Raw genomic sequence first — 22,499 nt, 5'->3', positions numbered from 1 at the left:
TTAGTATATCAAAACTACTGTAGATAGTTTTGAAAAGTAACTAAGAAAAATAGTATAGAAAAGGATACAAAAATGCTGCTTTGAAGGGGCACACACACTCCCATGTTTATAGCAGTGCTATCAACAATAGCCAAATTAAGGAGAGACCAAATGTCCATCAACTGATGAATGGATTAAGGGTTAAAAGGGTGACAGGAATTAAGGAGGGCACTTTTTGGGATGAGCACTTGGTGTCATATGTAAGAGATGCATCACTGGATTCTACTCCTGAAGCCAAGACTACACTGTACGCTAACTAACTTGAGAATAAAAAAAATAATAATAATACTAAAAAAAAAGAAAAATAGGATAGAATTCCATTATAAAAAGACTTTAAAATCCTACCCTAGGAGAGCTCTCTAGTTGATTGACCACAGTTACCTAATTATAAGTGCATAGAATAAAATAGATGACAATTGAGGCCACACTTTGAAGAAAAAAAAAATTAGCTGCTTTTACTCAGTATTCATCATGTGTTAGGTGATTTGCATGTTCATTGACTGGTTAAAATAACTCAGTATGGTAGTTATTATCTCTATTCTTATTTATTTATTTATTTATTTAAAAAAAGTCTTATTTATTTAAGTCATTTCTACACCCAAATGTGGGCTCAAACTCAGGACCCTGAGATCAAGAGTTGCACACTCTTCTGACTAAGCCAGCCAGGTTCCCCATATTATCCCTATTCTTAAGTGAAAAAATTTAGACTCAGAGAGGTTAGGAAAATTGCCTAAATCCACACAGCATAGATGGCAGAGTTAGCATTTAAATCTAGTTCCTTTAGCTTTCAAACTTTTCCTCTGACCATTCCTCAGAAATGTTTTTCAGTTCTCATGATAACATCTTCCGTTCCAATTTTATATCAACTAACACAATTTTAGGAGTGATTGCCATGTTACCTTTTGTCATGGCACTTGGCAATTGGACTTCGATGTTTTTATCTGGATCCTGAATTTTATATTCTGGGTAAATCAAACACATATTTACTTCATAGTTTGCAAAATGTTATCTCAGGCTGAACAGAGTCATTTCTGAATGCTTCTGAGTCTTGTACACATTTCTGTTATTGCTTCTATTACATTGTATTGTAACCATTCATCTGCTTTTCCTCTAAGGCTATTCATACCTGAAAGCAGGAATTATGTCTGTAGATTTTATATTCTCATCATTCAGTATGGTGCTTGACACATAAATAAATGTTATTGAACAAAACCAACGCTATTAGAAGAAAATTTTGGATTTGTTTTGGTAGAATAGCAGATTCTTAGAAAACCCAAAGTTTCAAGCTACCCAAGATGGATTCATGGTACAAGCATGACAGCATTTCAAGTCCCCTCTGAAGGAAGTATTACTAAAAAATTGGTGCATCACGCAGCATTCTCCAAAATGATCTCATGATCTCACTCTGGCTTGCTTGGACAAAAACTGGTGACACTGGGGCTTGCTCTTCTCCAGGAGAGAAGGACTGGACTCAAACTCAACTTTCTGTAAGACTGGTGGCTTCTTCCTCCTGTCTGGAGGCCACTCCCAGTGACCTCAAGGTCACTCTCCTAGACAACTCTCATAAACAGTTAACACCCAATGCCACAATGATTGGTGCCAAGCAGGCTTTCATATTCTCTTCTGACAGAATTGCTCTCATAATTGTTCTATAAAAGGAGAGAGTGACAAGAGAGTGTGGTCCCTCATCTAGAACTTTTACCCGTAATGAATTCAGTACTGTGTCTGGCCCTAGCATGCTTTTCTGTGGGGACAGTGGAAGGATCGGGGTACTCATGACTTTTCTTCTTGCTGACCTCTGACTTTTAAGTTTCCTCAGTCATTTAACTCGTGACCTTGTGAAATGTGTTGAGCCCTGGTTCATGTCAGGTGTCAAACATGAAGGTTCCTTATAGGATAATAGTAATAACAAGAATAACAACAGTGACAATAACATCTAACACTTAATGAGAGCCCTTGGATACTTCCAGGTACCAGTTCTAAATGATTTACACGTATCAACTCTTTTAATCCTCACAATAACCCTATGAGGTAGGTACTATCGTTATCCCTACCTTATAGATAAGGAATGTAAACATAGATTTAACTTGCCTAAGATTGCACACCTAAAAATTCTGGCTTTGAGGGAGCCAAAGAAAGATTAAGCAATATGATCCACAAATGGTTAACAGACAGCAACATCTTTCTAATAGCTTTTTAAATGTATTCATCCAAAGATATATATATATATATATATATATATACACACACACACACACACACTATATATATATATATATATATATATATATATATATACTATGTACACTATATATAAGAGTTAACAAATAAGTAAGAAATACCTCTGTCTTTTGGAAACACATATTCTGGTGAAGAAGACTGGGGAGTTTGAATACAGTAAATGCCAGTAGAACAGGGAGTTACGGGAGCATGTGGAAGGAGTGCCTAACCCAGTCTTGGGAAGGCTTCTCAGAGGAGGTGAGCTGGATCTTACAGGAAATGGAGAAGGTAGCAGGGTCAACTGGTCAGGCTGAAGGGAGGGAGATGTGACCTGATCAGGGAATGAAAGTAGATTCCTGCATCTAGACTAGAATCTTCAAAGAGAGGAATGGTAAGATTTGAGGCTGGAAGGTTATGTAAAATTATATTTCTTGGGATCATGAATGATTTTGTATGCTACAAATGACTTTTTTGCAAAGGGTTTAGGGTTTTAGCAAGTAAATGACACCAGATTTGCCTTTGGAAAGCTCGCTCTGGCTGCAGTGTGGAGAGTGCACCTGGGATGGGGAGGGGTGGGAGGCCAGGAAGGAGGCTTGTAGGGATCCAGGCTAGAGATCAGGATGGCCTTAGCGGAGGCCATGGCCTTGGTGTACAAAAGTGGACTGATTTGACAAGAACACATGATAGGGTTAAGATTAGATATGGCAGGACAGGTTTTTGAACTTGGTCAACTGGTAAAGACAGGGCACAGGAGAAGAAAGAATTTGGGGGCTGGGTGATGCTGTGCTCAATTTCCTATGAGCTTTCTGGTTTCAGATTCAAGTAACATATATACCTCTGTGAGCTTATTACCTGCCAAGCTCTGGACTAGGTGTTTTAACATAGCTCACTTTATTTAGTCTCTATTTAGGTCTCAAATTACCTTATTATGTGAATATGGTTATGCATATTTTATAGGTAAGAAAACCGAAGCTCAAGCTGATAAATAGATTGGGTTGTTATTGCATAGCTAATAATCCCCTGAAAAACGGACTGATAAGATCATCTTGATAGCCTCTGAATCACGGTAGTGGTTGAGAACATCTGTGCTGAGCCTTGAGCCACATCCCTGACTTATTCCGCCAGAATTAGGCCCTGAGTCTCTCTCACGCTCTTGCGCCCTCCAGGCTTCACTCTCACCTATGTGCGTGTGCCTGCCACAGTCACAGCGCATGCTTGGCTATCTCTGCTGGGTTTCAGATCTATCGCCTACATGACATAGAACTTCATGAGGCTGTCATACAGATATCTTAGATTTATTTTGTACAAAACCTATCCCATTCCTCCTCTGGAATTCCTGTCCTTTGCAAAGGGTACCGCCGTTCTTCTCATGACTCAAAGCAGAGATCAAGGAGTCATGTGGATCTCTCTCTCTGCCTTGATACTCAAAAGTAACTTAAGTTGTTCTGATTCTACTACCTTCATGTATTCCAAATCTGCTCCATTTTAAATTCTCCCAATGATTTACTCCCCATTTTGATAACAGCCTCCTAACTGGTCTCCTTGCCTTTCATTCCCTTCTCCAATCATCTCCCACAGCCCATGCAAAGCATTCTTGACTGTGGGGCTGTGATCCCATCCTCCCATATCTGAAATTCTGCAGGAGCCTGGCTCCCAGTCCCCACATTTGGCTGTGTCCAGATTTTTGCTCTGGCCACCACAAAACACTTGTGCTCTTTCAGCTGGACGAGCTGAGCCCCTCAAGAGCAGCAACTGTTTCTTTTTCCCATAGGTTTCCAGCATCCAGCACAATGCCTTGTCAAGTCAAAAAATAGTTTCAATGGTCACATATGTGATCTATGAAAACTATTTTATGGGCAGCTTGAGAAAACCTATATTAACCTTTATCTTCATAAACATGTCTTTTGTGAGTAGTTTTGTTTTATAGGTGTTTTCTGATTCCTTAGTTAAGGACTGACAAGGAAGCAGAAGCATATGGGGTACTTTGTCTAAAAGACTAATTGAGGTTTGTTGTTTTAGGATATGAAGGGGTGATGATTAACTAGAAAGAATTTTGTAACAGTTTGGTTTATGATAGTTGTAGGCTGTCATCCTGTGGAGAAGAATTATACAAGGTTAAACCCTTATTTAAAAATGCAAGAAGAAAATTAAAATAAAGTGAAAAAATATGAAAATGACTGCAGTAATAATTTCCATGCAGAGGTAGAAGGAATTAGATTCTGTCAGAATTTATTATCTAAAACCTGGCTGGTTATTCTAAACAGACCGTACTGGTTCCTTGTCATCGACACTGCAATTTTTAGCAGCCTAGAATCAACATAAGGCTCAGTTGGGGCACGTAGCAGACTGTTCTGTTCTTGCTGAATCTGATGAGTTTTCCAATTGTGTTGACAGTTTCTGAATCAAAGCAGGAGAAGGTGCACCTTTTATTAAACCAGGCAAACAAGAAGTAGACAGTCAATATGAAGATGCTGAGACATCCCTGAACGATACCATTGAACAAGGACCGCTCGGGCTATGCAGGGAATCACATTTTGTGTTATAAAACTGCTGAGTATCTCCAAAAAGAAGCACACTGAATTTAGTTATTCATACTTTCTTTTAAAAGAAACTGTCTCAAAATTTTAGTCTACTGAAATGTATACTAGTAAATGGAATGTGAAGTGATTTTATTTTTATCTTCCCTCTAAATATTCATCATCGCTTTGTGGAAAACCTATAATTTCAGGTAAAAGGGGGAAGGTGAAGCAAAGGGTCCCAGTATACACTCACTTTTTGTGATAATGATTACTTATACATATTAGGATATTTGAACTTGTAATACAATAATACTGAAAACACTGGTAATCTATTTTCCTAATATGCAATATAAAGGTTGGATCTACATGGGAGAGAAAAAAAAAAGAAGGAAAGAAGTGGTCATAAGTAAATAACATTTATAATCTTATACTTATTTTGTTATTCAATATTTTTCAACATCTAGGATTTAAAATTCAGTGAAAGGCAGTCAAGACCCAAATTAAATTCAGGGTACAGTAAGAAAAAAGGGGGATAGTGTGGGGAATGAATAAGGTACAGGCAGAAACAATTTTTTTTCAGAGGCTCATTTGTAATTTGTAGATCATTAGGGCGTGGAAACTGAAGATTTCCTCGTTTTAACTTCAAGATGAAAAGTTTCTTAAAAGTCTACACTTAAGGCAGTTCTCAAATCTCACTTTTTGGAACTCACCATAGAATGTCAAGGACATATAAAATGCATAGAGTGTTTGTCCTCAGTAGGTTACCACCTTTTGGACTGTTGAATGAGTGGACAAAATGGGGAACGGTATGAACCGTACGACTTTGCAAGGTGAAAGGTTGTTGATAGTAAGACTTGTCATCTGGAAAAGCTTTTACCCCTAACAGTAGAAAGTCATGCTTGTTAAGACAGATAACTAACACTTTATATGTAACACTGCTTCAGTGAGTAAGTCATGGAAAGAGCATTAGTGAAGGTGTCACTTGTACTGCATCAAAGTCCGAAACTGTCACTAACAAACTCAGTAGTTGGGCAAGTCTCTGTCTCCTCATTAAGGAAGAGAAGAGAACTGGATTTAGTACTTGCAAGAGTACCTTTTAGCTCAAAAAGCTGTTTCTAGAGTCACTGAAATTGCAGTCTTAATCTGCAGGACCTTTGGTAACATCTCTGCATCTTGAGTTTTTGTAACCTCTATGTCTAGATTTGGCCTTCATTGAATGGTCTGTTTCCCACAGAATTCCAAATGCAAATGCAGGGAGACAAAAATCTGGACAGGGCCAGAGTCTGTCCTGATAAACTAAGACTGAGAAGCTATGGAAAACTAGTTTATGAGTACAAAGAAAAGGGAGATTTTAAAATGTCCTCTTTGTAAATGCTCCAAAGACAGCAAAAGATGGAACAAAATTTGTAAGAGCTAAAGATTGTAAATATATTTCCATATATAAATATATTGAAGGTATAATTAATTTTTTATGAAAACATTACTGGCATGTATACATTCTTCAGCTTTGTGGTTGTTTGGTTAAAAAAGGTTCCCTTGGAAATTACACCGAGGTAGTAGTATATTAGTTATTGGTTTCCTCTACTTAGAACTTTACCTTTGAATTATTTACAATGGTGATTAATTGCCTTTCATAATATCCCCTATTACTCTTGCCTCTGTAGCAGACATGCATTATGCCAGTGTAATTAGTATGAATTTAATTAAAATGTTGCTATTTTCTATGTACCAATAGAAGGAATTATTGAAAAATTGAGAAAAGGAAGGCCATTTTGACAATTGCCTTGGTAGAGTACATATTCAAAGAAATGCAAAAATTCCCTCGGTAATATGGAAAAGTTGAAATAATGGGAATGGGCCTTTAGCAATTTCCTGTATCTTCCACAGATCATTACACAAGAACCATTACGTAATAAAGAAGAGTTTGGAAAATCTAATCAGAGACAAAAATTGGAAATGACTGGACTCTCCTACTCATAAAACCATACTGCATTTCTAGGTAAGTGGATTCTACACATCCACCATTCTTGGCTGAAACACTGATTTATAATTGAAAAGGTTATAGAATTATGAGGACAAACAAGAAATATGGTAAAAGGTTATTTTCTTCCTTCATAAATTTTGAAAAAAAGGAATCAATTCAGACAAGCTCAAAAGGTTCTTTTCAACCATATCACCTATAAAAGGAAAACCCTGAAGATAAACTCCAATTTTGTTTCTTCAGGTAAGTTTCTGAAAGCAATCTAAAGCAAAACTCATTATTACATAAAAACGTTTGAAAACTGAAGGGAACAAAACCCCACAGAAACACTGAGACAGCATTATGTTTCCTTGTAAGCTTTCAAATGAGATGATCCCTGATACTGGTTATCTTTTTGGGAAACTGAACTAGCTTAGTAGCATATGCCTAAATGATACCATACCCAGGAGACATTAGGGTTTCAAATTGCTTCAAGGAGACTTTTTTTTTTTTTTTTTTTTTTACGGCATTATGTCAAGGGAAAAACTAAAAACAAAACCAAACCCGACCCAAGACTCTGGTCTTGTGTTCAGATCATTAGTTTGAGCCAAGTCGCCTCTCATTTCTGTGGCATTAGTTCTCCTCCCTACATATTAGCTCTGTGGGGATTTGGTTATTTGTTTCCTGCTGTTCATGTTTTGCTTCCATTTTCTTCTGTTAAGCACATTACACAGTGTAAGTGTTGGGAGAACTGCAGTGCCCTTGGTGTCATCTTTGGAACCTGCATAGCTCCTAGCATTACATTGTACTTCCACTGTATAATAAACAACAATTATTTTGAACTTGAATGAAAATAACATAAAAATTATCCAGCAGTATCATAAAAAAAAGCTAGAAAACAGTAAGGAGCTGTGCACCTTCAATGTACCTGTGACACGTTTCTGCTAGTAGGCTAAATTTGTCCATCATTAGAATTTGATTTTAAGCTACTGCTGTATATATTTTCAAGAAATGTTATAAAAATGGTACATTTCATAAATTTTTAATATCAAAACCCAGAACACTGCAGAAAAGATTTATAATTCCAAACAACAGTGAGTCAATCTGCATTCTTTTGTTAACAGAAAACAATGAAAACACTTCTTGTATGACAGAGTGGCATACATAATTAAAGATACTTTGATTTCGTTACGTAGAACTTCTGTGGTATAGAGATTTCTTTGAAAATTAGACTTGCACAGCATAGCTTGGGGGCAACTTGGTGGCTCAGTCAGTTGGGTGTCCAACTTGATTTCAGCTCAGGTCACCACCTCACAGTTCATGAGATTGAGCCCTGTGTTGGGCTCTGTGCTGACAGCATGGAACATGCTTGGGATTCTCTCTCTCTCTCTCTCTGCCCCTCCCCTGCTTGCTTGTGTACATGCTCTCCCTCTCAAAATAAATAAATAAACATAAAAAAAAACAAACCCATGCACTTTGGAGTAAGCAGGGGGCTTGAACTTCAGTTCTACCAATGCTAGTAACCTTGGGTAGGTTATTTAAACTTTCTAGAAAGCTTTAGTTATCTCACCTAGAAATGGGAGTAATAATAGGATTTATTTTAGATAGTTATTTTCAAGATTAAATGAGCCATAATCTAAAATACTTTCTTAGAAATGCAAGCTATGTTTATTACATTTCATTAATTAAATACCTTCTATGTACCTGGTGTTTTACAGACATTATCTCTAATTCTTTTGAATCCTGCAGTTGAGTATTCTGAATACTGTTACAGACAGTATCTCAAAAAGCTTAAAACCACTTTCCTAAGATAACACAGCCAGTGAACTGTGGAGCTGGGATTTGAACCCAGATCTTTCCAGACTAAAACAATGATTCTTCACTGGCTGTGATTTGTGTGCCCCATCTCTGACTGGAGACATTTTTGGTTATCATGTCTGGGAAGGTGGTACTGACATCTGGTGATTAGAGGCTGAGGACACTGCAAAACATCCTACAATGCACAAGGCAGTCCCCACAACAAAGAACTACTCAGCCCAACAGTCAATATGTCAACAGTTCTGAGGTTGAAGAACCTTGCTCCAAAGCTCTCATGATCTTGCCAATATACCAGCTCCCTCACTAGAATACAATGATGCACAATGTTAATGTTTTAGTGCCCTTTGATAATACAATAAACAAAGCTGCTTTTGAAAACTATGTATACCAAAAAGGACAAAACAGTCTATCTCTGGAGGTACAACTACTTTCCTTTGGGGACCTCCTCTCTCACTGGGTGTGATTATGTGGAAATTTCCAATCACAGTGCTCCACCCACCTCTAAAGGCACAGGCTGGTACATAAAGCTAGCTTGGCCAATCACAGCATCAATTTCCTTGGCATGGTTTTGGCTCAGGTTTGGGCAGGACCCTGACAGAGCCAACCAGGAGTCGTCTCTGGGATTGGTGTATGAATTTTCACAGAGGAAAAATGTTTCATTCTGCTGAGGAGTCCTGAGCCCCAGAGTGTAAAGAATACAAGAAAGAGGACCTTTGCAGTAGGAGAAAATGAGGTCCGTTGACCTATGGAAGCATTAAAAATCCTGCACGGTCCTTGGGATTCAGCACTATTAAACCTTCTTAGTCTCATGAATGAAAAAAAATTTTTTTTTTTTTACTTAAGTTAGTTTGGGTTGAGTTTTTGTCATTTAAAATCAAAAGAACACTGAAAAATAGAGTTTGCATACTTTTTTGGTATATTAAAAAAAAAAGAAAACTGTTCCATTCACACAGTGTTGTTTCTAATAAAAAAGAAGGCAGTATGATGACTACACTTGAGGAACGCACATTCTATTTGGGGACAGGGCTGAGATTTACAAATGTCAGAACTTCACTTCCTCATCTACACAGTGGCCTCCTTGAGAGCAGGAACTGGGTTTTCTAGTTCTCCATCCCCATACCACATGCACACCTGGGCCCAGTGACTGGCACATGTTTAATAAGTAACTACTGAATAGCTAAGCAGATGGCACCTGCTGTAATGTTTGTTAGGCCTTTTATGGACTAATCTTGTATACTCTGTTTTTTCTCAGTTCCTTTCCCTAATGTACAGTACCACTGACCTTTGGGAAACTCATTATATTATTCAGTAAAACAGATTCTACAAACTCAGAATTGCTCATTCTAATAAAATTTGCCAGGGTCTACAGAATAGAGGGACTATTTTATAAAAATGATCTGAAATTTCCTACACTCATTTAAAAGCATAAAACATGTTAACATTCCGTATTTAACTAAGCCCATAGCTTAGTTAAACTAACCAAAATGTAGTAAAAACATAAAATATTCAAACAGAACATAGTTGGATTTTTATTGTCTAAAATATTACTTTCTTTATTTAAAATGCACCTTGGCAAACATAAGACTATACTTCGACCAAACAAATGAGAAATGCAGAACAAATAGAGAATAACCAACCAGTATTTGGAGAGGAGCAGGTGGGGAAGTTTTGATTAAGCTATTTCTGCTTCCAAACAGAAATCCTGGTTATAGGATCTGTCACAGATATGCTGACTTCCAATATGTTACGCTAAACAGAATTTCAAATCTTTACAGCAGCAGCAAAAAATAGTCACAAGATACATAAAGGATTTTAGCTCTTACCGCTTTCCCCTGGTCTTGTATTGATCTGGGGACCTCAAGAGTTTGAATCCTTCCCCCACCCACAACTTCTTGTTCTCCTCCTATTTTTAGATTCTTGCTTGAATACTCTTTGGTAGCCACTCAAAGACTTTGAAAATTGCCCGCTTAGTTCCTATCTGGTCCTCAAAAAGCAGCCAAGCTCTGGGTGAAGGGAACATTCAGGTTCAGCCTTGTGCTCTGGGCACTGGCAATCGTGAACAAAGGAGAATGGCCTTAATGTCAGGAGTCTATTACTGGCTGCAGCAGCTTCTCCTGGTTCCAGGTATACTCTTTGTGGCCAAATGAGGTTTAATAGACAGAATCATTCTCTAAATGGTCATCTTGGCCACAGGTAATCAATACACATGGCCAGAATGGCTGGGCAAGCTATTGGGCAAGCTCCAGGAAGGGAAGGGTTGACAACAGAGTTTGGAACTCTCTGGGCAACAATTAAGAACGGTTTACATGGTAGTCTATGTTGGAAATTACTTATTTGGACATTTTCCCCTCAGAGGCTACTCTCCTAAAAAGTCTGTTTTGTGGTATGGTATCTTAAATTTATATCTACTCTGTTCTGTGGAAGTCCTATCTCATTCTTGGCACCCTACAGAGTTTCAGGAATGTCCTAAACCTCAGAAAAGAACAATTGGAATCATTCTTTTGCTGAGACAAGTATGATAATTTCTTCAGAGATTATGAAAATCATAACTTATTATTGCTGAAAGGGATATTAAAAATCTAACCCAGTCTTTTTATTATATTTATTGGTCATGAAGCTGAGGCACTTTGAAAATTAAGTGACTTTCATGGTTAAATTATGGTCTACATAATAGATATGGTTACTAAATTGGTGGCACAGTCACTTCAGCCGTTAGATGATAACCCAGGGGGCAGGAAAAATAATGGAACTTCTCTTTATGTTTATTTATCTCATCTGATATAATAAAGATTATTTATAAATATTTAATAAGAATGGCTAATTATGACTTTTATGACCACATAGAAATGACTTCTATGAATGTATGCGGCAATATACATGTTGTATTCAAAATCAGTGCCCTAGAATTTTTTATCCTCTTTTCATGTTTTTCCCCAGAAACAGTGGTTATCATGTTAGATACTATATCTTTTACTTATGTACTTTGTTTACAGTGTATCTCCCTTCTGCTGGAATATAAGTTCCATGAGGCAAGACATCACCAGCCCTACATGGAGAGCTCTTTGGACTGTAAACCAAACTACCAAGAAAAGAAGCAGTTATTTCTTCTTCTCTTTTCCTTGCCCATGACTTATTCTAGAAGTTTATGAGCATGTGTTCTAATATTACCATTAAGTCACTTACTATAGGATTCTAAGGAAATCATGTTGCTTCTGGATGCCTCAGTTTCATAAGCAAGTTGGACTTGGGTTGGACTAGATAATCTTTTTGGTCCCTTCCAGGTATAACATTTGTTCTCTGTTCTATTTCTAGTTCCTAGAACAAAGAAAGCACCCAATAAATGTTTTTAAAGGAATAAATGAATATATTACTGGTACATAATGTGCAAACAAATACACGTATGTCAGCTGTGAATGCTCAAGAACTTTTTACCAGTGAGAATACATTATTTGTAATGTTTGGAGCCCTATCAGTTCAGCAGTTTTTGTTTGAAGCATGCTAGGGGGACTGGTTAAGGGTTAAATGGGGTACTAATGAAAGAGGGTACTTGAAGTGAGGGCTCTTCTGTTCAGTGAAGACTGTAATTCATCAGGAAAGGATTTTTTTATTCTAGAGATTTGTTTGAATGGCCTATTTTAGTCATGAGAAAGTAGGACAAGTAGGCAAGCATTATTTTGGGCTTAGAGTAGAGTAGGAACTATGGTGACTGAATCCAGGGCTTCCATTACCTTGGATAACAGGTTAAAAAAATGATTTCCTTTGGGGATCATAGGGGGCAAATTTCTGCTTCTGAGATTCATTTTTTTTTAAAGTTTATTTATTTATTTTGAAAGAGAGAGAGAGAACAAGCAGGGGAAGGGCAGAGAGAGACGGAGACAGAGGATCCAAAGCAGGCTCTATGCTGACAGCAGACAGCCTGACATAGGGCTCAAACTCATGAACTGGGAGATCATGACCTGAGCTGAAGTCAGACTCTTAACTGACTGAGACACCCAGGTGTCCTTGATATTCAATTTTAAGAAGAACGGAGGAGGTCACAAGTTGCCCCAAACAAGGTCCAGCAGCAGAGAAGAGCAATGACATCCTTTGAATAAAATTCCCAGAAGAATAGTAGACTCTAGCCTGGCCTGGATCCCAAAGTCTAAGTTTTGGGAGTAGAGCAGATATTGCTTGTTATGGCACACTCTATACCTCAGGGAAGATGTTCTGCAGGGCCTAGTCACATGGGCTCTTTTCATGATGTGCTTTGGAGGACAATGACTGAACAGTGTGTATGACCTCCAACCTGCTGCCATGTAGGGTTCTAGACCTGTCATTCTTCAGAGTCGGTAGGCCCCCATAGGACTGAGCAGGACTCAGCTTCAAAAGTAACACTCTATGGCAGGGAGAAATAATAGCCATGGTGAGCTAATCAAAACGAAGTTTTCTCTATTCCTGGTATTAAAACTTTCTTTGTTGCTGGGTGAGTCCTTTAGATACTTGGACAACTTGAATTTGGGATGGAGTAATGGGGTCTGATGTACGGAGGGACTGCCCAAGCAATTGACTAGAAAAAACAAAAGAGATGTGAAAACTGTTTTACTGAGTGTGTTTAGAGATTTTCTACAGTTACATGGTCTTTTTTTCCTCTTTTTTTTAAACCTGTGAACATTCAGGATCACATTAGAGGTGATTTTCCATTAGTATTGTTTCAGAAACCATTAGATACTTTGGCAAGTGAGTGGACAAAGTCCAAGTTCTGAGATGGAAACGTGTGAAATTAACATATATTTTCAGTTCTGACAGTACACTTATTTGCATTGTCAGGGTACTTACATTCTCTGATTACTGTTTTTATCTCTTAGGAGGTCACAGAGAACTCTCCTGCTGTATAATATTATTAATCACCCAGGTAATCTTTATAGGTCAAATAGAAACCAAAGAAATTGCATAAAGGGTCACATATCTCAAAAGAACAATATCAAATGTCATATTGATAATACTCTGCCTGAAAGAATTTGCTCTTTTTCTTCTAAAATATCTAGTTTAAATTAATTTCCTCTTTACAGTGGCGCATTGCACTGCCTTAAGGAAGAAAGGAAAAGTAAACATTATTCTTTGTTTTTTGTTACTTGTAGATCAAGACAGTTGCATTAGCACAGTCATACTGCATTAAAGCAATGAGTGTAGAAGTCTCAGATGTAAGATGTGGACCAGGTACTCACATGACAAAGCCCATCAGCTGGCCCCTATGACACCCAGGACAGCTCAGAGCGAAAGGTTACTTAGCTTCTCAAACTCAGCCACAGACCCTGAACAGCTCTCAGGAAGATAAAGGCTAATCTGAGGGCAAAAGCATATTTGCTCCTCAGGGCTAATGTGTTTATATTTAAAAAATAAGTTTAACTATTGGGGCACTTACATCTTGATTAGACATTTCCCAATAAGGTCTCTCTCCGTAGGACATGACCTCCCACATGACAATGCCATAGCTCCATGCGTCACTTGCCGAGGAGAACTTTCTATAGGCAATAGCTTCTGGGGCTGTCCACCTTATCGGAATTTTCCCACCCTGGAAAACAAATTGGAGATTTCTCAGCTGGCTCACAAGTATATTAAAAAACCAAGTGGCAGTCCAATTAAGTAGATTTTGTTAGAAAGATCTAAATACTGCATGATAGCATTGGCATTTTAAATAAAAGTAAGAGAACCAGAATAATGTTAAATGTCAGAAATATCTTTCCTATAATAATTATTCAGTGAAAACAACTTTAATGGGAAATAAGTCACACTTCAGAAATACTTTATTTCATTCATTAGAGAAAATTTATTTTCACTTTAGATTCACACAATTAAACTCACTATCATGCCATTTGAAGAAAGTTCTGGATTATAGAACGTTAACACCAAATATCGTTCAGCATTCATTAAACACTGTATTACATGTATAAATAATAATGATAATACGTTCTAACTTAATTGAAGATAAACAGTTAAATACAGAACGGAGACATTCTCTGTAATTCAATGTTTATCAGAACTTTCTCTTTCCTTTTTATCTATGATTATATTTACTTCAAATTAAGAAATCCTTTAACATCATACAAGAGCACCTGAGAAGGATAATCTTTCTTTATGATACTTTAGGCTAGTTTATATTCTTGTTCTTCGGTGTTCAAGTTAACATTTGAACATGTTAAAGAGATAAAATTGCATGAATTTAATCTATATTGTTCAGGTATTAAAGTCGACTAATGTGTTATACTTATTTTTTTATCAACATTTATTACATTTTATCTCTCGAAACACTCTATAAATCCCTTTTTACTGTAATGACAAGAATAAAACAATTCATCCGTTTGAGTTACAATCTGAAATCTTTGCAGCGCGGAACAGCAAGCTGAGCGGAGGAGGGCGCCCTTGACGCCACTAGATGGCGGAAGAGAACGAGCTGCGCCCAGACCGCGGAGATTGCTTCTGCTGGCAACATAGATTTTTAAGTCAGAACGCACCTCGATGGAATTGTTTCATCATTATCAGCATTTCCAGGATCACATCATCTGATCCCCCACTGCGTTCAGAGTCTAATGTTAGGGTGAGTAGGGGTGGGAGGCAATAGTGGGTGCATTCATTGGCCCTTAGGGAAGTTAGGTCGAACATTTTTAAAGGTGAAGCCATTAATCGAGTAATCTAAACACTACTTTTTTTTTTTTTTTTTTTTTTTTTTTTTTTAGTAATCTAAGCACTTACTCGAAAAGAGATTCATCCGAGAGGGGGAATAATTAGGTTTACAAGGCAAATGAGAGCATTAACGGAATCCTCATTTTAAAGACCTGTAGCAAGGAAATGTTGAAGGAACCTTGGGGATAATACCTTGAATTCAATCCCCTGATTTTACAGGTGAGCAGACTGAGCCCAGAGTTTGGAGATTTAGAGATTCCTCTCAACATTATTAAATACATAATGTCTACTAATGTTATCATAGTAGTATTACGGGGTATCAATATAAAGATGTAAATACTTCAGCATGGGGAAAAAGTTGGAACAAACTAATTTTAGTGTTGTAACACTGAACATCTGCAAGCATATATCATAGTAGTATAACGGAAGGAAGCCAGAGCCTGAAACCTTCGGTGTTCACACTTACTGGCCTTTCCAAATGAAGGCCAGGAAATTAAATTTACAAAGTTGGTGACAGTAGTTGAAGAGGGTGATGGGCAGAGGAAGCGAGTTTTAAGAGGAGGATTCATTTCTAAACCCAAAGTAGAGTTTCCAGATAAAATATAGGCCCCACTGTTACATCTGAATATCAGGTAAATAACAAATACTTTTTCTTTCTTCTTTTCTTAGTCTAAGCATGTCCCTACATTGTGTGTGTGTGTGTGTGTGTGTGTGTGTGTGTGTGTAACTATGTCCAAGTATTTCATGAGACATTTATACTAAAAAAAAAAAAAAAATCATGGTTTATCTGCAATTCAAATTGGACTGGGTATCCTATATATTTATTTACTAAACCGTGCAACCCTACCACAGAACATTAAAAAAAAATTCAGAAATGGAAGTACTGTAAATGATCCAACACATAAAATAGTATTCTGAAAAAACACCTTGTGGTCTGTACTTCATGAGGGGACCAAGGACACTCTGACTTGTATTTGTGCACCAGCACTCCAGCAGCCTTTGTTTTATGGCATGTTTGTGGCTAAAGTCCCTGGGTCTCATGGCTCTGAATTTCAAAGCCACTTAAGTCAGGCTCAGGCTTGTTTCAAATATGAAGCCACATTTCCAGAGAATAAAGACCAAATCTGTAGAGCTAACTTCAGAACAGATGCAAGAGCAGCAGTCTCATTTGAAATTTCTCATTCTGGATCTTTCTTTGTCTTTCTGGCAAAAAAATACATAGAAATCTGCTGGCCCTACTAAATCTTTGTGAGTTCTATTAAGACAGGCCAATAAAAAAAGTAGTTAATGGTTATTTTAGGTGCATTCACTTATTATTATTATTTTTAATGTTTATTTATATTTGAAACAGAAAGAGACAGAGTATGAGCTGGTGAGGGTCAGAGAGAGAGGGAGACACAGAATCTGAAGCAGGCTCCAGGATCTGATCCATCAGCATAGAGCCCAATGTGAAGCTCAAACCCACAAACTGTAAGATCATGACCTGAGCTGAAGTAGAATGCCCAACCAACTGAGCCACCCAGACACCCCTAGGTGCATTAACTTAAATGACATCTCATGTAAGTGAATCACATATAAATTTATATTTTGCATAAGCTGATATCACATATAAATGATAACTTTATCCCTTTCCTAAGAGTTTGTTTTTTTCCTCAAGGAGAAGATATTACAGAATGCTTGATTAATAGCATTGCTATCTGTTATGAACTGAATTGTGTTTCCTCAAAATTCACATTTTGAAGCCCTAAACCCCAATGTGGCTGTATTTGGTGATAGGGCCTGTTAAGAGGTAATCAAAGTTCAATGAGGTCCTAAGGGCGGGCCCTACTTCAGTATGATTGCTGTCCTTATAAGAAGATGAAGAGATGCCAGATGTGTGCAGGCACAGGGGAAAGGCCATCGGAGGACACAGCAAGAATTTGTCCATCTACAAGTCAAGGAGAGAGACCTCAGGAGAAGCCACACCTGCCAACACTTAGATTTTGGATGTCCAGCCTCCAGAGCTGTGAAAAATAAGTTTTTGTCACCTGAGCCATCCAGCCCCTGGTATTTTGTTATGGCATCCCTAGCAGACCAATACACTACCCCTATTAAAAACCAAAAATGTTTATCTAAGATAAACAACATTGCAAAATGGACAGCAAAGCTTTCTTTCAAATTCTATTCCAAATGTCATCTTGAAATGGGAAGTGTGAGCTAGAATAAATCTGGAAGATGAAATATCATCACAGAAGTTTTAATGTAGGAGATATAATTCTAATTAATAAAAACACATGGTAACATGAACCTGACAGTATGCACAAATTTCAGTAATTCTGAGCATATATGAGATGGAGATAAGGAAGCATTCAGATCTTTTTTTTTTTTCTAGTGGCAAGATACAGACTGAATATAGTTGATCTCTAAGTGCAAGATAAAGCTGAAAGGAAGAGGTCCTTAAGAGTAGCACATGGACTCTATCCCCTTTCCTACCTTAGAGGACACACAGAAGCTTAGTTCTCCCCCTCCACCTTTTTTTTTTTAAATTGAGTGGACCGACAAACATTTGTGGTTTAATCCCAGCTACTTATTTTTTGCCCATGATCTTGAATCATAGACAGAGGTAATGCACTATGTTACTTTTTTCTCAAAGCATTAACCACCAGATGTTTGTTTCAGGTTTCAGGAATGAACAAATAGTACTTTAGATTTGAAATCACAATCATTGGAACATTACATATTGCTTTACCATATGTTTATGAGGGGGAAAAAAAGTTACCAGTGATGCTAATCAAAATGATTGAATGTAACTCAAAAGACTTCTTATTTCCTAGTACCTGCCTTATCCAGCAAGCTTAATCACTTAGGGAACAAAGGAGAAACAAGAAGTAAGCAAACCGGATCTGGTTCACTATGGAAGGGGTTGTTAGCAAACCTTTTCTTTGCTTTAAAAGTCATATTCAGAGCTTAGTGTCTAAAGAGGGGTTATAGCAGGAAAAGTGCTGAAGAAGCAACCAGTAACCTTGTATACCTGTAAACCCCATACCTCCTGAGAGGAATTGCATTATAACTGTATTTAACATCTGAGGTTTAGAACCCAATCCTCTAATCTTCAGTGGAGGAGACAATCAATTGAAATATAGTGAGGTTACAAAGGCTTAATACTGAAACCAAATAGAAAACTTCTACTGAGAAACAAGAATACTTAAGACTCTCTCCATTTCTCATTCACTGGATTTGATGGTTATCTTAAAGGCAAATGGTTAGAATAGACAACGACCAGCCTGCAGATGTTTGGTTTTTTTTTTAATTTTCTTAATCTATCTCTGTAGTGCTCACACTTTAATGAGTGTCAGAATTAAAACATATATACAATGCTTACAGATTAAGAAATTTCCAACAACAATTTTAAGTATTTCTCTTTATGGGCTGCACATTCTAAGTGAGATGAAACTCTTCTACAGTCCATTGTGTGACTTCGGGCAAGTCTTAACTCTGAGTCTTATATTTCAGATCTGCAAAATGAGGGGATTTGAATTAATGATCATAAACTCGTAAATTACAGTGCGTTTTAATGATTTGCCTACAGTTTCTTGGCTACTGTTAAATTGTAAGTAGACAGGCCGTATGAGTTGGTACCTAGTCCACATAAACAGATAGCCTGATGACACACAGTACAGGAGACAAACACACTCTTGAGTCACATCCCAGGCCGATAATTAATGGTTACAGTGATCATCCTTACTCATACGGAAGAGTTTAAATAACTTAATCACTTTTAGTTTAAGAAGGTAACAGTATGAAAATACATATTAGAAAGGTATGAAAATAGGACACTGACTTTTTTCCCTTTTTGTTTTTTACTTTTAATGGGTTAAAATACTCTTAATGAGCAACCACTGGTTATTTGGAAAACTCATTATGCGAATGCTTACTGATGTCAGATGAAAGGGGCATTAATTTGTTTACTGAAAGATCATTTTACATTAAAATGTCTTGTCAGTGGGATTATCTGTGGCAAAGGTGGTCTGGTTTGGGGAATAATGGTGGAGGAATCGGCACTCTGGGGTGTTCTGCTTTAATTCAATATGGTGTCCTGGGAAGTCATAGCAAATTGCAGAAAGATCTCTCACACACTAGTTTACAGAAAATCCTCTCTTGGGGGATATTCTCCTTTCTCTTAAGAATTACTGATCTTGAGAAGTGACTCTATCTCTGAACATCTCTTTCTAGTTTGTATTCCCCAACCAACAAATGATATTGTGTACAGCTACATTATATTGTGAAATTTCTAAAAACTACATCCCACACCCTCACGGAGTGATGTATACTTCCCTCCTTCATTGAGGTTTACTGACCTGTGGCAACTCTGCTGTTGTGTGGAGCTTTATCTTTTTCTGAAATATGGGGATAATATTTGTCCTTCCTTGAAGACTGAGGGCTATAATGGAATGAATTCATCTGTAGTCACAAAGGAGAGATCTACTTACATTTTGGTTTCTAGATAACATTTATGAAGTAGATTAAATGAGATAGTACTCATGAAGCACCCAACATATAGTAGGCACTCGGGACACGTTTGTCTCCTTAATTTAGGTACTTAAAAATCTCTTTTTTTGGACCTGCATGGTAACTGCAGGCCATGTCAGCATCCCAGTTCTCTCATCTGGAGTCACCAGCCCACCGCCTGCAGTGCTAGGCTCAAGGGTGAGCTTCTCAAACAAAAGCTTTTAGGAGCCAGAGGCAACACATAAATTGTTGGTAGACAAGCTCTGACCCAGTCCTTGTGATTCAGACATGCCTTGTCCAGTTTGAGGAAATCTGTCTATCTTGGTCCAGGGAGTTCTGTCTATGCCTACCTTCCTGCCACTGCACAACCGGTGTCTTTCCAAAACTGAGACATCTCTCATTCATCTTATTCTTTCATGGGTATAATTCTGTGGTTAAATGTTGGCAGCCAGATTTCTGCCTACAGCTGGATCTTCCTGATCATACTTTCTGGATTTCTTGCCTTTTGCTGAGTATTTCTCTTCTCTTTGTGGGGTGTGACACAATGGTTAAGATACAAACCTTTTGTCTTCACAAATGCACACATGGAATCACACACACACACACACGATTTTGCATCAGTATCACGTGATTTATACATGCCAGGTTGAGACACTCTTGCTGTAAGCAGAAGACCTTTTTTTGCATGGTATTTTAAAAATTAAGGCACTGACTGGTTCTTAATAACCGATTTTTATAGAATGATAAGTGCTGCGGAAATTTATAGTAAATAGCATTGTTTTAGGCCATAAACATGAAACAACTATTTTTATACTTTACATAAGACAAAGACTTCCTAACAGTTTCTTGTACCAGGCTTTCACTCCCTGTGCCAAGGGCCTTTGTGTGGGTATTCGCTGAGGTCTCAAGGTCTTGGATTTTACTGAATCTAAAGGTGACCAACTGTTTGGCCTTGAGCTGAAGTGGGCTTGCAGTTAGGTTTTCTGTGGCTAAGTTTTGTTTTTGTTTTCTTTTTCCCCCTATTGTCTCTAAATGCCTTTAGACAGGGTGTTGCCACTTCAGAGCACGACCATTCCACTCCACCATCTCACTAAGCCTTCCTCAGATGCACTTGCCTCATTTCCATTATCCTCCTGGCTTCTGTAGGCATTGCTCTCCCCCTCTCTCACTTGAACTTCAACCCGACCTCCCTCTTCTGATTATGAAAAGAACGATGATCTACTTTTGAAATTTACTTAGACCATATTTTTCATAAAGAATAGGACCAGATGAGAAATGATTTCAAATAAACATGAATAGCTAACTCACCAGCTTTGTTTTCTACTCTGTAAAAAAAAAAATCCTAACTATAGAAAGACGTTCTCATTCTCCTTTTCCCCACATTATCTACCTGGAACTACACTACATTTTTATTCATTGTCTAAATGCATAAACAGCTCAGTGAATGCTAATTTTTTTGTTCCCATAATAAAACAGTGCTTATTGTGCTATTCAAAGCCTCAGAAATTAGAATCCTTTTCACCTGCTTCCTCCTAAATTGCTCCTGAAAATAATTCACTGGCACCTATTTCTCAGTACTCTCTTTCGATGAGAACATAGGTGCTACATCATTAAGTGAATAACACTGTTATTGGGGACATCTGTTAAATTAGATTTTCTATGCCATCCTATAAGGCAGATAAAGTAGGACACAATGTTACTGTAATGTGCTAGAATTAAACACATGCTTTATTATGAGAATTGCCATTGTGTCTGAGTGTAGATAACTTAAATACCATTGACAGTATAGGTAATTTTTTTCAACACAACCTATCGTTCATTATGGTTTTGGGAATATACCGTATGGTAAGGTCCCAAGGGGATAGTGGATACTAACAGAGTTAAAAATCCTATCCCTACTCTTGCTGGAGAGTAGTAGTCTATATCTTTTCTTTCCATCCCTCTCCTTTTATTCTTCCTTTTAATCAAGCTGTACAGAAGACTAATTCCCACTCTGCTACCTCCCCAGTGTATTTTGACAAAGTTTCTTAAGCTTCTCACATATAGTTTTATGGCAAAGATCTATGGATATTAACACAAAAGTAATAGGTCTAAAAAGTGTACTGCATAAATCATAAGGGTGAGTAAAAGATTATTTTTGACCATTAATATTGAGATATTTATACATTAAATGCTAATATAATATGTAAAAGAATACAATTCTTCATGTTTATAACACAAGTGTCTACAAAGCATTTTTATCTGAATGGCCTCAAATTAATGTATACTTTGCTTTCTTATCAGGTTTCCCTGTGAGAATAATACTAATGACAAGCAGTAATTAGTGCTTATGCCATCCATGATCCAATGATATTTATTTGGGGAAAAATTCATATCCTGTCATTAGGAAAAGAGACTACATAAAATGAAATATGTTTATTTTTATACTAGTATTATTTGCTAACCCTATTTGAAAACCATATCAAAAAGGACAGAGAAAGTGTATAGGACTCTAGAGCATACACAGTGGTGACCCTCATAAGTAAGGGGTGCTTACTTTGGAAGCAGAATGTGCAACATAGGAAGAGAAAGTGACAGTGGAGCCGAATGTATGACTTCTGATCCCTCTTTTTTTTCCCCACTAATTCATTGTGTGATCTTGGACAAGTTACAGATTCTCTGTCAATTGAGGGGGCTGGACTGTGTGATCTTGCAGTTCCAGTGAAGGTTTAATATTCTATGATTTGTTAATATGCTAAAACTCTAGTTAGAGTTAATACGCTGATACTCTAGTTAGAAGGAACAACCTCCACTTC

The 22,499-nt window shown here is 37.4% G+C and overlaps 1 protein-coding gene across 1 annotated transcript in view; it reads right to left on the bottom strand.

Annotated features, from left to right (window-relative positions):
• EPHA6 (EPH receptor A6) overlaps positions 1-22,499 on the bottom strand; it is an 867,771-nt gene that overhangs the window by 14,800 nt on the left and 830,472 nt on the right. Inside the window, exon 16 of the mRNA XM_049628043.1 lies at positions 13,958-14,107. Coding sequence (XP_049484000.1) covers positions 13,958-14,107 — 150 coding nt within the window. The remainder of the gene's footprint in view (positions 1-13,957; positions 14,108-22,499) is intronic.

The sequence above is a fragment of the Panthera uncia genome, chromosome C2, assembly GCF_023721935.1.
Source record: "Panthera uncia isolate 11264 chromosome C2, Puncia_PCG_1.0, whole genome shotgun sequence".
Taxonomy (NCBI): Eukaryota; Metazoa; Chordata; class Mammalia; order Carnivora; family Felidae; genus Panthera; species Panthera uncia.
Note: the sequence above shows the minus strand (reverse complement) of the source record. Positions and strands in the feature narration are given on the sequence as shown.